The following is a 16,228-nucleotide window of genomic DNA, read 5'->3' as shown; positions in this document are numbered from 1 at the left end:
TTGAGGCCACGAAACGGCCCTTCTGACGCCACTCGCTGACTCTGATTGGGCTGGGGTCGGTGACGCCAGGATCGGCAGGCCTAGAGCCCAATGGGGAGGCGCCGATCTTGCCGTGTTCTGAGCAGGACATTTCCTCCTCGTTTGAAGCGCCTCGGGCGAGGGAGGGAGAGGGAGAGGGAGAGTCCCGCTTGGCTGCCCCGGAGAGTCACCCGTCGGCGCCCGCTTGGCCGGCGTGCCTGCCTGGCTGCTCTTTCTGGACAAGGCCCATTGCTTCCAGCAGGGAGGAAAAACCGAAGGAGCCGGCTAAGTAGGTCAGCCCGGCTTGGCTGCTGCTTCGCGGCGGGCTGGAAGGAAGGCCCGCAGGAGGGAGCCCCGCTGGCTTCAGGGAGCTTGTGGGCAGCCCTGGCGTGCGGCGCGAAATCTGGTTATTAACTTGATATGACAATAACAGCTAATAACAACAAGAATAATAATTCTTGTGCTTCACCTAATCTGTTTATTTAATAATAATCAAATAAAAATGTGCACTTCACCTAATCTGGTTAATTTAACAGCTTAATATCATAACAACTAATAATAACAATTATTGCCCTGGGCTCCTGCTGGGAGGAAGGGCGGGACTTAAATCAAACAAATAAGTAATAAATAACAACAACTAACAGTAGCAATAATTCTTGTGCTTCACATAATCTGGTTATTAGTTTAATAACTTAATATAAAACTAATAATAACAATAATTTTTGTGCTTCACATAATCTCATTATTTAATAATAATAAGCATAATGAATATTTTGTGGTTCAACTAAATCTGGTTATTTGCTTAATATCTTAATATTTTTGTCCCTTGCACAATCTGGTTAGTGATAATTAAAATTTTGTGTTTCATGTAGTCTGGTTATTTAATTAATATCTCAACGACAATAATATTTTTTGTGCTTCAGATAATCTGGTTACTTAAATATCTTATAACAATAATAATATTATTAATACCTTAACAACAACAGCAACAAAGAGTCTTGTGACACATTAGAGAACAAATGCTATGGCATAAGCTTTTGTGGACTGCTTCATCAGATGCATGAGATGTATATACACAAGGTTTCAGTGACGGGGTGTGTGGAATTCTAAACAGTGAGATCACAGGGAAATGAAACACAAAAAAGTACAGACAGTGATAAGAAGGTAACAATGGCTGTTCACCAAAACAAATTAACAGTGAATGGCCACTGTTAATAGGGTAATTATAATTGTCTGTACTTTTCCGTCTTCCTTCTGACTTCCCTATTTATAATTCTTCTTCCCAGCCATGTTGATAAATTTGCCTGCAACTCAGGATAACACTTCCTGCATCTGATAAAGTGGCTGTAATTCACAGAAGCTAATGTCATAATCAAATTTATTAGCCTTTGAGGTGCCACAAGACTTCTTGTTGTTGTTCCTGCAACAGGCTTGTATGGCTACCCTTCTTATCTGGAAATGGTTCAGTAGTACAGTAGGGCCCCGCTAATACGGCGGGTTAGGGACCAGGCCCCCGCCGTAAAGCGTGGCCCCATAGACTATAATGGGCTGCGTTGCGCAAAAATGATGTCAAAATGGCGCGCAACGGAAAAAAAACGCCGTATTAGCAGAACAAGCGCTGTAAGAGCGGGGCCTTTCCCTAATTGAAGACCGCCGCATGAACGAAGCGCCGTAAAACGGAACACCGTAAAGCAGGGCCCTACTGTAATCATAATTCATTGTTACAGTTCTAAAGCAGCTTGAGGTGGAGCAGCGTGGATTGACAGACTAATGCAATTTAAAGCAGCAAAAGGGGAGAGGAGTAAACTGACTTAAAATCATTGATTTTAATCAAGTTTTCTATTAATATTATACCAGCCTTCCCCGACCTGATACCCTTTAGATGTTTTTGGGTACAACTGCAGTCGGCCCAAGGCAGCATGGACAGGAGTGTGATTGGAGAAGATTGTATTATACTTACTTATATGTGAGTTCAAATGGCATACATATACTTGGTCACTTAGCTGTGATCCTTGTCCAGAGCCCATGCATTTTATCCAGAAGGTCCCAGGTTCATTTCCCATGGGCATCTCCAGGTAGAGGAGCTTCTGCTGTTAATTACAGACATCTACACAATCAAAGGCTTTGCTGTAATCTGTAAAGCACGGTGATTTTCTTCTGAAATTCCTTAGTCCATTCCATTATCCAACATATGTTTGTGATACACTCTCTGTTACTTCTTCCTTATCTAAATCCAGCTTGGATATCTGGCATTTCTCACTCCATATATTTTAAGAGCCTTTGATTTAAAATCTTGAGCATTACCTTACTTGCATGGGATATTAAGGCAATAGTTCGATAATTACTGCATTCCCTGGGATCCCCTTCCTTTGGAACTGGGATATATATTGAATGCTTCCAGTGGGCCATTGTTTAGTTTTCCATATTTGTTGACAAATGTTTGTCAAAATTTGGACAGATTCAGTCTCAGTAGCTTGTAGCAACTCTATTGTTATGCCATCTGTTCCTGGTGATTTGTTTCTTCCAAGTATTTTAAGAGCAGTTTTCACCTCACATTCTAAAATTTCTGGTTCTTCATCATACGGTTCCTCCGTGAATGAATCTGTCATCCTTGCATCTCTTTTATATAGTTCTTTAATGTATTGCTTCCATCTTCCTTTTATTTCACCTCGGTCAGTCAGTGTGTTCATCTGTTGATTATTCAACATCCCTACTCTTGGTTTGAATTTCCCTTTAATTTCTCTAATCTTTTGGAATAGGGCTCTTGTTCTACCCTTTTTGTTGTCCTCTGGTATTCCTATACAATAACTATTGTAATAGTTCTCTTTGTCCCCACGTACTAGTCACTGTATTGTTGCATTTAGAGTTCTGACCGTGTTTCTATCTCCTTTTGCTTTTGCTTTCCTTCCTTCTTTAACCATTTTAAGAGTTTCATCAGTCATCCATTGCGATCTTTCCATCTTTTTAACTAGAGGTATTGTCTTTTTGCATTATTCCCTGATAATGTCTCTGATTTCAACACATAGTTCTTCTGGTTCTCTGTCAACTAAGTTTAAAGCCTCAAATCTGTTCCTTACTTGATCTTTATATTCTTCTAGGATGTTCTTTAAATTGTATTTTGGCAGTATGATTGTTGTTTTTCTTTAGCTTTACTCTGATTTTCAATATTACCAGTTCATGATCTGTACCGCAGCCTGCTCCTGGTCTTGTTTTTGCAGAAAGTATGGAACTTCTCCGTCTTCTGCTACCAATTAATAATAAATTTGATTCCTATATTGACTATTTGATGAGGTCCACGTGCAGTCATCTTTTTTGTTGCTCAAAAAAAGTGTTCACATGAAACAAATTATTGGCTTCACAGAATTCAATAAGTCTTTCTCCTGCTTCATTTCTATCTCCTAAGCACCATTTCCCCTCAATTTCTAGGTCTTCTCTGTTCCCTGCTTTTGCATTCCAGTCCCCCATGATTATCAGAACATCTTGTTTTGGTGTGTGATCAATTCCTGTACTTCTATGTAAAATCTCTCCCTTCTGCGTTTGTTGTTGGAGTGTAGACTTGGATGATGGTTATGTTAATAGGTTCCCTGTTAAATCTCATTGATATCACTTGCTCAGACCTTGCGTTATAGCTCCTAATTGCTTTTGCTACATCACTTCTCACTATTAAAGTGACCCTGTTTCTTCTTAATTTCTCATTTCCTGCATAAAATATTTTGTAGTTACCTGATTGAAAATGTCCCATTCCCGGCCATTTTAATTCACTCGCGCCAAGTATTGTAATGTTGATACGTTCCATTTCTTTCTTGACAATTTCTAACTTTCCTTGGTTCATGCTTCCCACATTACATGTTCCTATTGTGTGCGTCGTACAACTCTGGACTCTTCTTTCACATCTGTGCACATCAGCCTCTGCACTTCCTTTCGGCTTTGATGCAGTGGCATCATTAGTCACAGCGCTACTCATACTTGTCTCTGGTTCTTCCCCAGTAGCTCGCTGAGTGCCATCTGACCTAGGGGTCTCATCATATTTATTTATTTATTATACTTGTATACCGCCCCATAGCCGAAGCTCTTTGGGCGGTTTACAGTAACTAAAAACAAATACAATTTAAAATACATCTTTTAAAAAACAATTTAAAACACAATTAAAAAAATTAAAACAATATAAAACACATGCTAAAATGCCTGGGAGAAGAGGAAAGTCTTGACCTGGTGCCGAAAAGATAACAGTGTTGGCACCAGGCGCACCTCGTCAGAAAAATCATTCCATAATTTGGGGGCCACCACTGAGAAGGCCCTCTCCCTTGTTGCCATTCTCCGAGCTTTCCTTGGAGTAGGCACCCGGAGGAGGGCCTTTGATCTTGAACATAGTGTACGGGTGGGTTCGTATTGGGAGAGGCGTTCCATCAGGCATTGTGGTCCCAAGCCGTGTAAGGCTTTATAGGTCAAAATCAGCACCTTGAATCAAGCTCAATAACATAAAGGCAGCCAGTGCAAGTGGGCCAGAATCGGTTTTATATGTTCAGACCATCTGGTCCCTGTTACCAATCTGGCTGCTGCATATTGCACAAGCTGCAGTTTCTGAACCGTCTTCAAAGGCAGCCCCACGTAGAGTGCATTGCAGTAATCTAATTTAGAGGTTACCAGAGCATGGACAACTGAAGCCAGGTTATCCCTGTGCAGATAGGGACGTAGTTGGGCCATCAACCAAAGTTTATTTATTTATTCGACTTATTAGTCACTTATCTGGCTGAATTGTCAGCCACTCTAAGCGACGTACAAAGCAGAACATGCAAACATCAAAACATTAAGAGACTAACAATAAAAACTAACAATAACGGAAAAGCTAAAAAAACAGGAACAGCAAACCAAAAACATTCATCTTCCTGGTAAAGGACAAAGTTGGTAGAAGGCACTCCGTGCTTCCGAGGCTACATGAGCGACAGTGACAGAGATGGTTCTAGGAGAACCCCCAAGCTACGAACCTGCTCCTTCAGGGGGAGTGCAACCCCATCCAGGACAGGCTGGACATCCACCATCCAGTCAGAAGAACCACCCACTAACAGCATCTCAGTCTTGTCTGGATTGAGCTTCAGTTTATTAGCCCTCATCCAGTCCATTGTTGCAGCCAGGCACCGGTTCACCACATTGACAGCCTCACCTGAAGAGGATGAAAAGGAGAAATAGAGCTGCGTGTCATCAGCATACTGATGGCAATGCACTCCAAAGCTCTGGATGACTGCACTCAACGGTTTCATGTAGATGTTAAACAGCATGGGGGATAGAACTGACCCCTGCGGAACCCCATACTGGAGAGTTCAGGGTGCTGAGCAATGTTCCCCAAGCACCACCTTCTGGAGGCAACCTGCCAAGTAGGAGCGGAACCACTGCAATGCAGTACCTCCCACTCCCAACTCAGCCAGTCTCCCCAGAAGGATACCATGGTCGATGGTATCAAAAGCTGCTGAGAGGTCAAGGAGAATCAGCAGAGTCACACTCCCCTTGTCTCTCTCCCGACAAAGGTCATCATACAGGGTGACCAAGGCTGTTTCCGTGCCAAACCAGGCCTGAAACCCGACTGAAATGGATCCAGTTAATCGATCTCATCCAAGAGTGTCTGGAGCTGGCCCGCAACCACTCGTTCCAGGACCTTGCCCAGGAATGGAATATTTGCTACCGGCCTATAGTTATTAAGATTTTCTGGGTCCAGGGAGGGTGTCTTCAGGAGTGGTCTCACTACTGCCTCTTTCAGGCAGCCAGGGACCACCCCCTCTTACAGAGAGGCATTAATCACCTCCCTGGCCCAGCCGGCTGTTCCATCCCTGCTAGCTTTTATTAGCCAAGAAGGGCAAGGATCCAGCACAGAAGTGGTTGCACGAACCTGTCCAAGCACCTTGTCAACGTCCTCAAGCTGCACCAACTGAAACTCATCCAAGAAATCGGGAGAAGGCTGTGCTCTGGATACCTTGCTTGATTCACCTACTATAACACTGGAGTCTAAGCCCTGGCGGATGCTAAAGATTTTATCCTGGAAGTGCCTAGCAAATTCATTACAGTGGGCCTCAGATGGTTCTACCATGTCCCTGGGGCCAGAGCGTAATAGCCCCCGGACAATTCTGAAGAGCTCCGCTGGGTGGCAGATTGATGATTTGATAGTGGCAGCAAAATATTGTTTTTTTTGCTGCCCTTACTGCCCCTAAATACAGCTTACCATAGGCACTTACCAGTGTATAATTGCATCCACTAGGAGTTCGTCTCCATCTGCACTCAAGTCGTCTCCGATATTGTTTCATTGCTCTCAACTCTGGGGTATACCATGGAGCCGTACGAGCTCTACACAGGAGAGGGCGCTCAGGAGCTATCATGTCAACCACCCGGGTCATTTCTGTATTCCACAGCTCGACCAGGGTTTCGACAGGAGCACCAGCCCTATCAGCCGGAAAACTCTCCAGAGCCCTTTGGAAACCATCCGGATCCATTAGTCTCTGGGGGTGGACCAACTTAATAGGTCCCCCACCCTTGCAGAGGGGAAAAGCCACTGTAAGTCTAAACTTCAACAAGTAGTGATCTGTCCATGACAGAGGGACTGATGTCAGGCCCCCCACATTCAGGTCACCGACTCCATGTCCAGTTGCAAAAACCAAATCTAGAGTATGCCCTGCTACATGTGTTGGGCCAATGGCATATTGGGACAGTCCCATGGTTGTCATGGAGACCATGAAATCCTGAGCCGCCCCGGATAAGGTGGCCTTGGCATGGATGTTGACATCCCCTAGAACCAACAGTCTCGTGTTGCATTTTGGATACTTGGTTCATAGGGTTTTCGTAGTAAGAGGTATTCAGAGGTGGTTTACCACTGCCTTCCTCTGAGTTTGGATGTATCTTAGTCTGGTGTCTCAGCTTTGACCATTCCGCCTTGGGTGCCCCTGCTAGGAGTTTAGCCTCTTGGTCTAGACTCCTGACGGTTTTGCTCTCAGCTTCTTCAACACTCTCAAACCCCTTCCCCACATTAAGGTGTGCATTCTAAAGAAGGGCATCCATTTATAGAAACAGAATAGTAGAGTTGGAACCCTATAAGGCCATCAAGTCCAACCCCCTGCTCAGTGCAGGAATCCATCTTATAGCTACTGGGAGGAAGAGCAGAGTATAAATTTAATAAGTAAATAAAGCGTACCCAACAGGTTGCTGTCTAGCTGCCTCTTGAATGCCCCCAGAGTTTGAGAGCGCACTGCCTCCCTAGGCAATTCATTCATTGTTTCTAAATAACTTGTGAAACTTACTAATTAACTTTTGAAATCTTCCATGGAAAAATAAAGCACTGGGGAAAAAATTCCACCCCACATCATTTTGTAGAGCTTGTGGGGGCATACCTGACACTCCCAATATCCCTGCATACACCAGACGCCCCAGTTGAACCTCCAAAGTTCCCACATTTGAGTGAAAAGGTCTAAAGGGGGATTCTTCACATATTCAACTAAACACACTTAGAAGCGCCCCCGATCAAGAACCCTGTGAAATCAGGATTCTAAGAACATTCAGCTAAACACAAGGAACCTTTCCTAACCTGGTGCCCTTTAGATATTTGGACTACATATCCTATGGGCAATGATCAGGGATGATGAAGCTTCACAGTGAATTTGCCCCATAGGTCTGGTCCATATGTCTCCTCCTGGCTGACCCCACCTCGGAGTTTGCAACTGCTGACGCTACTTGTATTTATTGTAGGCAGGACAATCATGACCTTGCGAGCCTGTGGCTTGATTATCTTCAGGAAGCTGCATGAGGCAACATCTGCTTCTGATGCTGGGAACAATATTGAGTACCTTCTCCTGCAGACATCCTATGGGACTCATCACTGGACCCCTCCAAAAGGTGTGCCATTCATTCCTGTTACTCTCTTCATTATTGTGAGTTTCAGCGAGATTCTCAATAGGGCTATCAACTGACCAAGGAATTATAGTTTCGTTTGTATCTTAAATGATCAGCTTCCATGCAGTTGGAATGTTCATAAGCGTTCTATGACATACACAACCAGTTCCTCATGCCCTACTTTTAGTAAGGTTGGGCACATATAAGTGAAGTCAGACATATTCTTCAGACAGGTTGATGGATAATTCCAGCTTCCATCAAGGTAGAAGGGATGGAAAGCCTGAGCAAGGAGGTAGTAACAGGTGGCATGCACAGATGATTCCAGTTTCAGATATCAGCTTTATAATATTAAATCACTGAGTATCCCTCTATAGTTTGGGACTGGAGGAATTGTAAAGACAGTTGACGGGCTGGACAGTTCACTTGCAGATCTGCATGTTTTCCCCCCATCAGAAGGCAGGGGTCTGTGTTCTCACTAGAGACCCTCTGCTTGACCCCAGTTTCCAACCTTGCACGTGGATTGACTAGAAACAGGAGATTGATTATGCATTATGTAAACTGTACTTTCTTTTGTCTTTAAGCGTCTGCTTCTTCATCTCCTGACTAATCTGATTGTTGCCCTGCGCTTTGCAAGTGCCACTGTCAAGCTGATCATTGGTGCTTGCAAAGCACTGTAACTGTGCTCACATGGTTTGATTTCAGCAGTTTGATGCTGGTCACCAGGCATCAATGTGATGTCGAGTGATTGACAAGTGCGAGGCCCCACCCATCTTTCAAATTTGGCTCTCAGGAAGTGGGGGATAAAAGAATCCGGCCCATTGACTCGCTCCAGCCCCTCACCCCCACCTTAGAGAGAAGGACGAACTTTTCTTGTATATTGCAAGTAAATAACAATAACAATTTGCATGAAGTTGCATGGGTGTGATACGTGCCATTCCACTGTAGCCTTAAAAGCCCTTTTCCCTTGGCTTTGTGTCATCTTTGGCATGTTGCTTCCCCTGATGCTGTTCTTGGGACATGACACTTGGAGTCGCTGCATGTCCACTGAGACTCCTCGGCTGGCTCTTCATGTCTGGCGATGTTTCAGGGCAGGAGCTCTGCTTTAGACTTTATTTCTGGTGCCTGTGTTTTTGTTAGACCTCATGTGGTTTGCTTTGTTTATATTCTTGTCCAGAATATATCTGTGAGAATGCAGAGTCTGTTTTTTTCCCCAGGAAATGCTCAAGCCAGCTTTACATGACTTAAAATGGGATCTTTGCGGTAGAAATAATGGCATAGCTGGTGAGAGGTTGTAAAGGACAACCTCCTGCCTCCTCAGATGCGCTTCTCTCTACACCCACTAACTTTCTTCAGGAGCATTTAAAATGCAGTGTTATCCTTTATTTTATTTTATGGCAATGATGCTCTTAGGTTTTTGTAGCAGTCACTATTTGCAGCCTGAGTGTGGTGGCTGATCTGTGGCCCTTCAGATTTTGCTGTACTACAACTCCCATCATTCCTGACAGTTGACCATCCTGGCTGGGGCTGACAGGAGCAGCTAGAGGTTCACAGCTTCGCCATCCCTGCCTTAAGTGCTGCTAGTTAATGTTTCAAAGAATGTTTCAAAGAATAGACTTACCTTATAGACCGTCTCTTTGCTTGTGCCCCCTTTATGCCCTCGCTGTATCAGTTCAGACTAAGGGCACCAAAAGGACGTTGTGGACCTGCAGGCAAGCCCCTATTCATTTTATTTATAAACAGTGCCTGGCACAATGTTCTTCGGTTTTGGGTCCCCAGGTGTTGTTGGACTAAAACTCCCATGATCCCTTGATAAATGGCTAAGCTGGCTGGGGATGATGGGAGTTGTCATCCAAGAACATCTGGGGACCCAGGGTTGCAGAACAGTGGCCTAGCATATTTGAGGCATTTTTTATACATGCTGCTGCTGCTGCTGTTGGAAGTCTGGCAAAAACAACTCCTACTTGGTTCTCTTTGCGTTCCTAAGAGGAGACAGAGTGAGGGTCCTCCACAGGCTAGGCTGCCTCATCTTACCTGTGTTCCTCTACCTGTCTTCCTTCCGTTGTAAATTGATAGTCTCAGCGCGCTGACCTCGCTTCTGTCCTCTCCTTCATTCCTTCCTTCTCGGACCAGCTGAAGGAGAGCAGATATCTTCCTTTTGTCTCTCCCCTGGTGCATGAAGGCAGTGACCAAGCCTGGCCATTACGCCTCCAGCTTAGTTAGCTAGAAGTAAAGCCTTTCCTCTCAAGTACGTATTTCTAATAATAATGTAGTCTTTTCTTAATTTACTAAGTGTAAAGCCTCAGTGACTCAAAGCAAGGTAAAAACTTGCTTTCTCTCAGGTAATCCATACACGCTAACTCTGCACAGAAAAACTGAGCAAGCTACACAGCTAAACGCTGCTAATTTTACCAGTACTCCCAACAGATAAAAGGTTCCCCCTTTCCCTAGTTAAGGAGCACTTTTCTCTAATTGCACACGTGACAAAGTCCAAGCCTGAATGCCTTTTGGAAGCATTGTCAGATGTGGAGGGTAGAGCACCTGCTTTGCATATAGCTTATAGTTAAAAAAGGATCAGGTATCAAGTGATGGGAAAGGTCCTCCGTGTAAGACCTTGGAGATGCATTCCTGACCATCAGAGTAGAAAATAACTTGAGCTAGGTAGAAACAATAGTCTGACCCTGGTATACGGCAGCTTTCTCTGTTTAGATTGGCCTTCGGAGCTCAGGGTTAAATCTGGAAAGAGTGTGAGACTTGAGCTGATTTAGAATGGGTTACTGAGTTTTGCTTTGTTACCTGTCTGAAGCCTTGAGAATGGGGCAGTCTGTAACAGATATGGGGAACCTTTGCTGATGAACTACAACTCCAATCAGCCCTAGCAAGATTGGCGAATGGCCTTGGATGATGGGAGTCGTAGTTCAGCAACATCTGGAGGACCTGGTCTATAACTCTAAATAATTAGAGATGCCATTAAATGCAGCTGACTCTGGAATAAAGCATGGCGATGTTTGGAGCCAACCACAGCATACTTTTTTTTTGATCGTCTTGTTTCTATGCCAACATACAAAGTACTCTAGAACCAAGTGTTAAAAGAGAAGAGCAAAGGCCTGTTCTTGCTTTTCTGAAAACCCTACTTTCCTTTCTTTATGTCAGGCCATGTTGATCCTGGGGAAGATGACCGGCAGACCGCCCTCCGGGAGACGCAGGAGGAGGCTGGGCTGGACTCCACTCACTTCACCATTGTTGACGGCTTTAAGAAGGAACTGAGCTACAATGTAAATGGCAAGCCCAAAACTGTCATCTACTGGCTAGCTGAAATGAAGGACAGTAACACAGAGGTCAGACTCTCGTCGGAGCACCAGGCCTTTTGTTGGCTGACCCTTAGTGAAGCCTGCAAGCTTGCGAAGTACGAAGAAATGCAAAGTGCCTTCAAAGAGGCACATCATTTTCTCTGCTCCAAAACGTGAATGCTCTGGGGGAATGCAAGATTGTTTTTAGCTGAAATTTCACTGCTAATTCCATAGAAATAAAAGCAGAGAATACTGGGGGGAAATGCAAATCTTCTGCAGATGTATTGTAATTGTGTCAAGCTGCTTAGAGTGTGGATGCTTCTGTTTCCCTGTATTCTTACAGAGGGGCATTTAGCATGAACAGAATTCAAAACTAGCCTCAAGAAGGCTTTTTACCAACTTCTAAGTCTCTAACACTAGGCATTGACAATAGGCAAACCAGGAGCCGGATGCATTTGGAGTTTATGGAACCCTGTAATGTCCATAGAGGAGAGATTTAGCAATTACTATTAGACACTCTAACTAAGTGGATGGTTCAGAGGAGGCATATTCCTTTTGAGTGCTGCATGGTGGGAAACTGATGTGGACAGCATCCTGGTCACTGCTGTGGCTGCTTGTGAACGTTCCGTAGGCATTTTGGTGACCTTGTTTATGTTAGAAACAATGCTGGACTAAATGGGCCTTTGGTCTGACCCAGCAAGGCAGTTTCCTAGATATTTGTGTAAGCTCTCTGCAATGTTTGCAGGGCTATGCGGGGTTGCCTGTATGTGATAAAGAGTGTTCATGTGGACAGAAAGCTAACCATTTTCCAGATCCTGTCATCCTTTTCTTAATACCTTTATAGGCTTCGATCTCTGCTTTTGAGCCAGTGTGGCATAGTGGTTAGTGTGTCAGACTAGGAGCAGGGAGACCCACACAGACCTTGGGCCAATCACTGCCTCTCAGCCTAACCTACCTCAGAGGATTGTTGTGAAGATAAACAGGTAAGAATATAAAAAGAGCCCAGCTGCTGGATCAGCCCAGTGGCCCATCTAGTCCATCATCCTGTTCTCACAGTGGCCAGCCAGATGCCCATTATGGGGAGTCCGCAAGCAGGACCTGAGCACAAGAGCATTCTCCCCTCCTGCGGTTTCCAGTGACCGGTTTTCAACAATGCAGCCATCCTGGAGGTCAATGCACGTCACGCCTGCAGGCAGCATCTATCGAAGTTGCTGCCTTAAAAGATGGTGGCCAGCAGCAGCCACAACACTCAGGTGTGTGACCTTGTCACAGCAGAACTCTTGCCTCCTGTGTTGTTGCTTACACCCGTATAGTTTTGTAACTAGGGAGTATGTGGTGCAGGACACAGTCCGCACGGTGGCACTAGACAGCCTCGTCCCACTGCTGCCTCCTGGCCATAACTGGCCAGCAGCATGCCTGGACCTGACTGCACATAAGAGAGGTGCAGGGCAAGTGTGTTGTGGGATCCCATTGGCCTTAGTTACTTCTGCAAGAGCTTGGGATTATTTTCTTCCAGGAGGCGGTTACAGTGACCAAGTTCCAGAGCTAGTGGGCTGTAGCCTGTCCTCAGTAAAAACCTTAGAGTGATTAGATGCACAGCACAGCCGGGAGGCAGCATGCTCCTTGCAGCTCCTTTTTGTCCTTTAGAAAACTCACTGAGCCCCCACTTTGTTCGCAGTAACTTGAAGAAGCTTAGTGTCAGGGAGGGGGAAACCTCGGCTGCCCCAGTACAATGACCGACACAAAACTGCAGTATGTGGTATGAGAAATTGTGTGTATTTTTTTTAAAAAAAAAATCCCATTCACATTTAGTCTTTTATTCTGAGCCACATTTTTAACAGACTATATTTGAGCGCAGGCAGACGGTGGCAGCGTGGATTTAGTGACATCCAGAAGAGTCAAGCAAAGAGTAGTGCCATAGTTTAATTAATACACAGTGAGAGGGACTAGGAACCAGAGTCGTTCACAGTAGAATCGTTCCATTGCTTTTCTTAGGATATCATTGTATCACTGTGGAGCTAATAGTGCATGCTGCTTTCAGAAGCCTCATCTTGTCCTTGAAAATCTGAGATGAGTGAAGCAAGTTACTAGTCCTTAAGAATACCTGACTCTTCCTTGCCCAATCCCCTTTGCTCGTGGGGTCCTAACTGCTCACCTTTCATGCAAATGGGCCACCCCTGTGAGGACTATTCCAACTTAGCATGGCAAGCATAACCTAGCCTAGCCCTTGGTTACTTCTTAATGCAGGCTACAACATGGGCACCTACTTGTACATTTTAGACACATTAAAACTCTCTGCCTACCAGCATAACTGCAAGCCAAATGTTGATCATAAACAGTTATCTCAAGGTTACCTGTTTTCTTATCAGGACTGTTATTCTAAGGGAGGGCCGTACAACCAAGCCCTGACCACAGTATGAAGGTCCCTGCCAGAAAGCCTTGATCTGAAAGCAGATTCAGAGCCGGCTCAGATCACATCTGGCATAGCTGATAGCTCATGTTGTCAAAGAGCGGGGTGATGGTTCCGTCCTTCCATTCGATCAAGATCTCGCCATGCTTCAATGAAGGACAGGGGGACGTGGGAATTATCTGCGTCTTGGGGCTGGTGCTGGGTGACCCAGGTAAGGGAAGGCTCTCCTCGTGAACCACCTGGCAGCTCTTCAAAGGTGAGAGCTGCTGTTTCTTCTTCCTTAGGTGGGAAGAAGAAGGAGGTTTCACTTTGAAATTCTTAAAGAGATCTAGAAAGGGATTTCCCAGCAGCAGAGTTGCCTGTTGGATAGGCTAACCAAGTGAATGGATTCTTAAAATGTTAAGTGGTGCCAATTTGAGGTGGCCATTAAGCTTAACTGATGGATTGATTGAGAAATTCCCATTTGACAGACACCCCCTCTCCCCATCTTACCTGTTGTGCTGGATGTTAAGCAAGAGTATGATCACCCCCAGGATAAAGGCCAGCGGACTCAGGACAAGCATCAGTATCTTCCAGTTCATACCTGAAATGGCATTGCATCACATCTTTTAATCGCATCTTCCCTATTTGCTTCCTTAATTTTTTCCCCTGAATTATCTCAGGCAGTTTCCCTGCTCCCTGGAGAATTTGAGGGGTGGTGGTGGTGGAGGAGGGAGAGAAGCCAGCTGGGGAAGGAAGGGTTAACCCTATAAGTTTACCTGCTGTCTCCATGATCTCTCTTACACACACATGCACGAACACAGAGAGAGAGAGTGTGCGCTAGCGAAGAGGCTTTGACAGTTTGAATTGCTGGAGTGGGTAGAAGTGTGTGTCAGAATGGATGGGTGTGCCTTAGGGGGTCAGAATATATGTGAATGTGTGTATATGAGAGAAAGAGTGTGAATGGAGGAGATCGCTGAACCCACCGCTGATATGCATTTGGAAGGTTAGCTATTAGGGAAAAGGGCCTTTGAGTGTAATGAAACAACCAGGTTAGGCAAGCTTTCACATAGAGGAAGCCTTCTTACACTCAAGCAGGCAGAACAGGCAGCTGCCACCACCCTGTGCCATCTTCCCCTACATTCTCTCTGCCCTCTTCCCCTACATTCAAGCAGATGTGTCTGCAGTAAACAGTGCTTCCAGGGGAAGCACTGTTTTCTATGGAGGCACCTGCACAGCCCGACAAGGAGCGTCATTCCAGCCACGCGTGAGAGAGCTGCCTCCAGCAGCCACAATCCAGTAGATAAGGAGCCACATTCCGACTATGTCAGAGTGTGTGCCCCCCACCCAAAAAAGACTTTGTAAAAAGGAGCTTCTTTCCCGGGGAATTTGTTAACTGAGGTGTTGCTGTGTTTCTAAGGAGGGTTGTCAACCAAAACGCATTGGCTGTTTTATCATTTCACAAAGGTTCTCGTTATTGTGCAGAAAGATTTCTTTCAGTGCTACTTTCAAAGGCCTCTTCTTTTGCTTCCTTTAGGGTTTTTTTGTCGTTTCCCCTTCCCCCACATCCTTTGGATCAGATCCACGGATGGGGAACATCTGTGGCCCTCCAAATGTTACTGGACTTCCATCAGCCCCAGCCAGCATGGCCAATAGTGAGGGATGATGGGAACTGGAGTCCAGCAGCATCTGGAGGGCTGCAATTTCCCCATTCCTGGGTTAGTCAAATTACAAGGAGAAGTCTCCCATTGGTTCTTGAATAACAAGATAAAAAGTGTGAAGCATTCACTGGAAGCACAAAAAGGAGGTCAAAAACCAGAATGCTGGAAAGATGTGGCTTTATTCTGTGCACAGTGGCACCAGTAATTTCTTGTATATAAAAAAAAAGAAATTTCTGTATAAAATATGTTAAAGCCCAACGCGTTTCAGCCTGTGTAGTCAAGCCTTCATCAGGGGCTAAAATACAAAACAATGAATATTCTTAAAAAAACATACTAACAACTTAAACACACACATTCATTTTGAGAAGGACACAGTTACAATTACAAAAATATATTGCAGTCAAATATTGCTTTCATTATTTTCAAAATATAATTACAAAACTCTAACAACTTAAATACATACTAACAAACTTAAACACACTCATTTTCATTTCTGGGAGAACACAGTTACAGAAATGTTGCAGCCAAATGTTGATTTTATTATATATCAAAATATAGTTGTAAAACTCTAACAACTTGAATACATATCTAATTCTAAAAGAACAATTACAGTCAATATTTTCAAAATATACTCACAAAATTAAACTCTTCAGTAAAGTATTAAGACAACCTTTTTCTGGTATTTTCCTTATTGCTGTTGTCATGTAAAGCAAACTGAAACCCAAATTCAAAGAAATATAGAACTCTGTAGCATGCAATGAGTTGAACCTGCTTGATAATTACTTCACCACACCTGACTTGAGTTGACTATGTTTGTTCTGAATTAGAGTAGAGGTAACAGGTTGAATTCCTCATTTAACCCATTAGGAATCATAGTATCTAGTTCCAAAATCCAATATAGTTTTCTACGCAATAAGTTATCTATGTTTCTTCCAAAAACCTTTTCCAAAACCCAAAACTTGTATTCTGTTATAGAATGAGGGCACTGATGATGTTCTACAAGA

General features: G+C 44.3%; 2 protein-coding genes across 5 annotated transcripts in view; one reads left to right on the top strand and one right to left on the bottom strand.

Moving 5' to 3' along the window:
• The first annotated feature begins 40 nt into the window (after positions 1–40).
• NUDT2 (nudix hydrolase 2) lies at positions 41–14,167 on the top strand. Of its 2 annotated transcripts, none has more exons than XM_061613331.1 (3): positions 41–307; positions 7,744–7,890; positions 11,038–14,167. In XM_061613331.1, the coding sequence occupies exons 1-3, from the start codon at positions 91–93 to the stop codon at positions 11,349–11,351; spliced, it is 678 nt and encodes a 225-aa protein (XP_061469315.1). In that variant the 5' UTR covers positions 41–90; the 3' UTR covers positions 11,352–14,167. The 2 variants fall into 2 exon arrangements, with proteins under 2 accessions (XP_061469315.1, XP_061469316.1); XM_061613332.1 differs by having other exon boundaries at positions 223–311.
• Positions 12,818–16,228, bottom strand: part of LOC133378456 (uncharacterized) — a 21,935-nt gene continuing 18,524 nt past the window's right edge. For 2 of the 3 annotated variants that reach the window (XM_061613312.1, XM_061613319.1), the window contains 2 exons: positions 14,077–14,167; positions 12,818–13,863 (listed from right to left, as the gene is read on the bottom strand). In XM_061613312.1, coding sequence (XP_061469296.1) covers positions 13,647–13,863; positions 14,077–14,167 — 308 coding nt within the window. In that variant the 3' untranslated portion in view covers positions 12,818–13,646. The remainder of the gene's footprint in view (positions 13,864–14,076; positions 14,168–16,228) is intronic. The other variant, XM_061613324.1, reaches the window with a different exon arrangement.

The sequence above is a fragment of the Rhineura floridana genome, chromosome 1, assembly GCF_030035675.1.
Source record: "Rhineura floridana isolate rRhiFlo1 chromosome 1, rRhiFlo1.hap2, whole genome shotgun sequence".
Classification (NCBI taxonomy): domain Eukaryota; kingdom Metazoa; phylum Chordata; class Lepidosauria; order Squamata; family Rhineuridae; genus Rhineura; species Rhineura floridana.
This window is presented reverse-complemented; position numbering and strand designations above follow the sequence as displayed.

Bases quoted from the DNA above. Each gene is read 5' to 3' on its own strand.
- NUDT2 (XM_061613331.1), top strand. From the start codon at position 91: ATGGGGAGGCGCCGATCTTGCCGTGTTCTGAGCAGGACATTTCCTCCT. The intron at 308-7,743 runs GTAGGTCAGCCC...TATTTATTGTAG, and splicing joins AAACCGAAGGAGCCGGCTAA to GCAGGACAATCATGACCTTG. The intron at 7,891-11,037 runs GTGTGCCATTCA...TCTTTATGTCAG, and splicing joins TCACTGGACCCCTCCAAAAG to GCCATGTTGATCCTGGGGAA.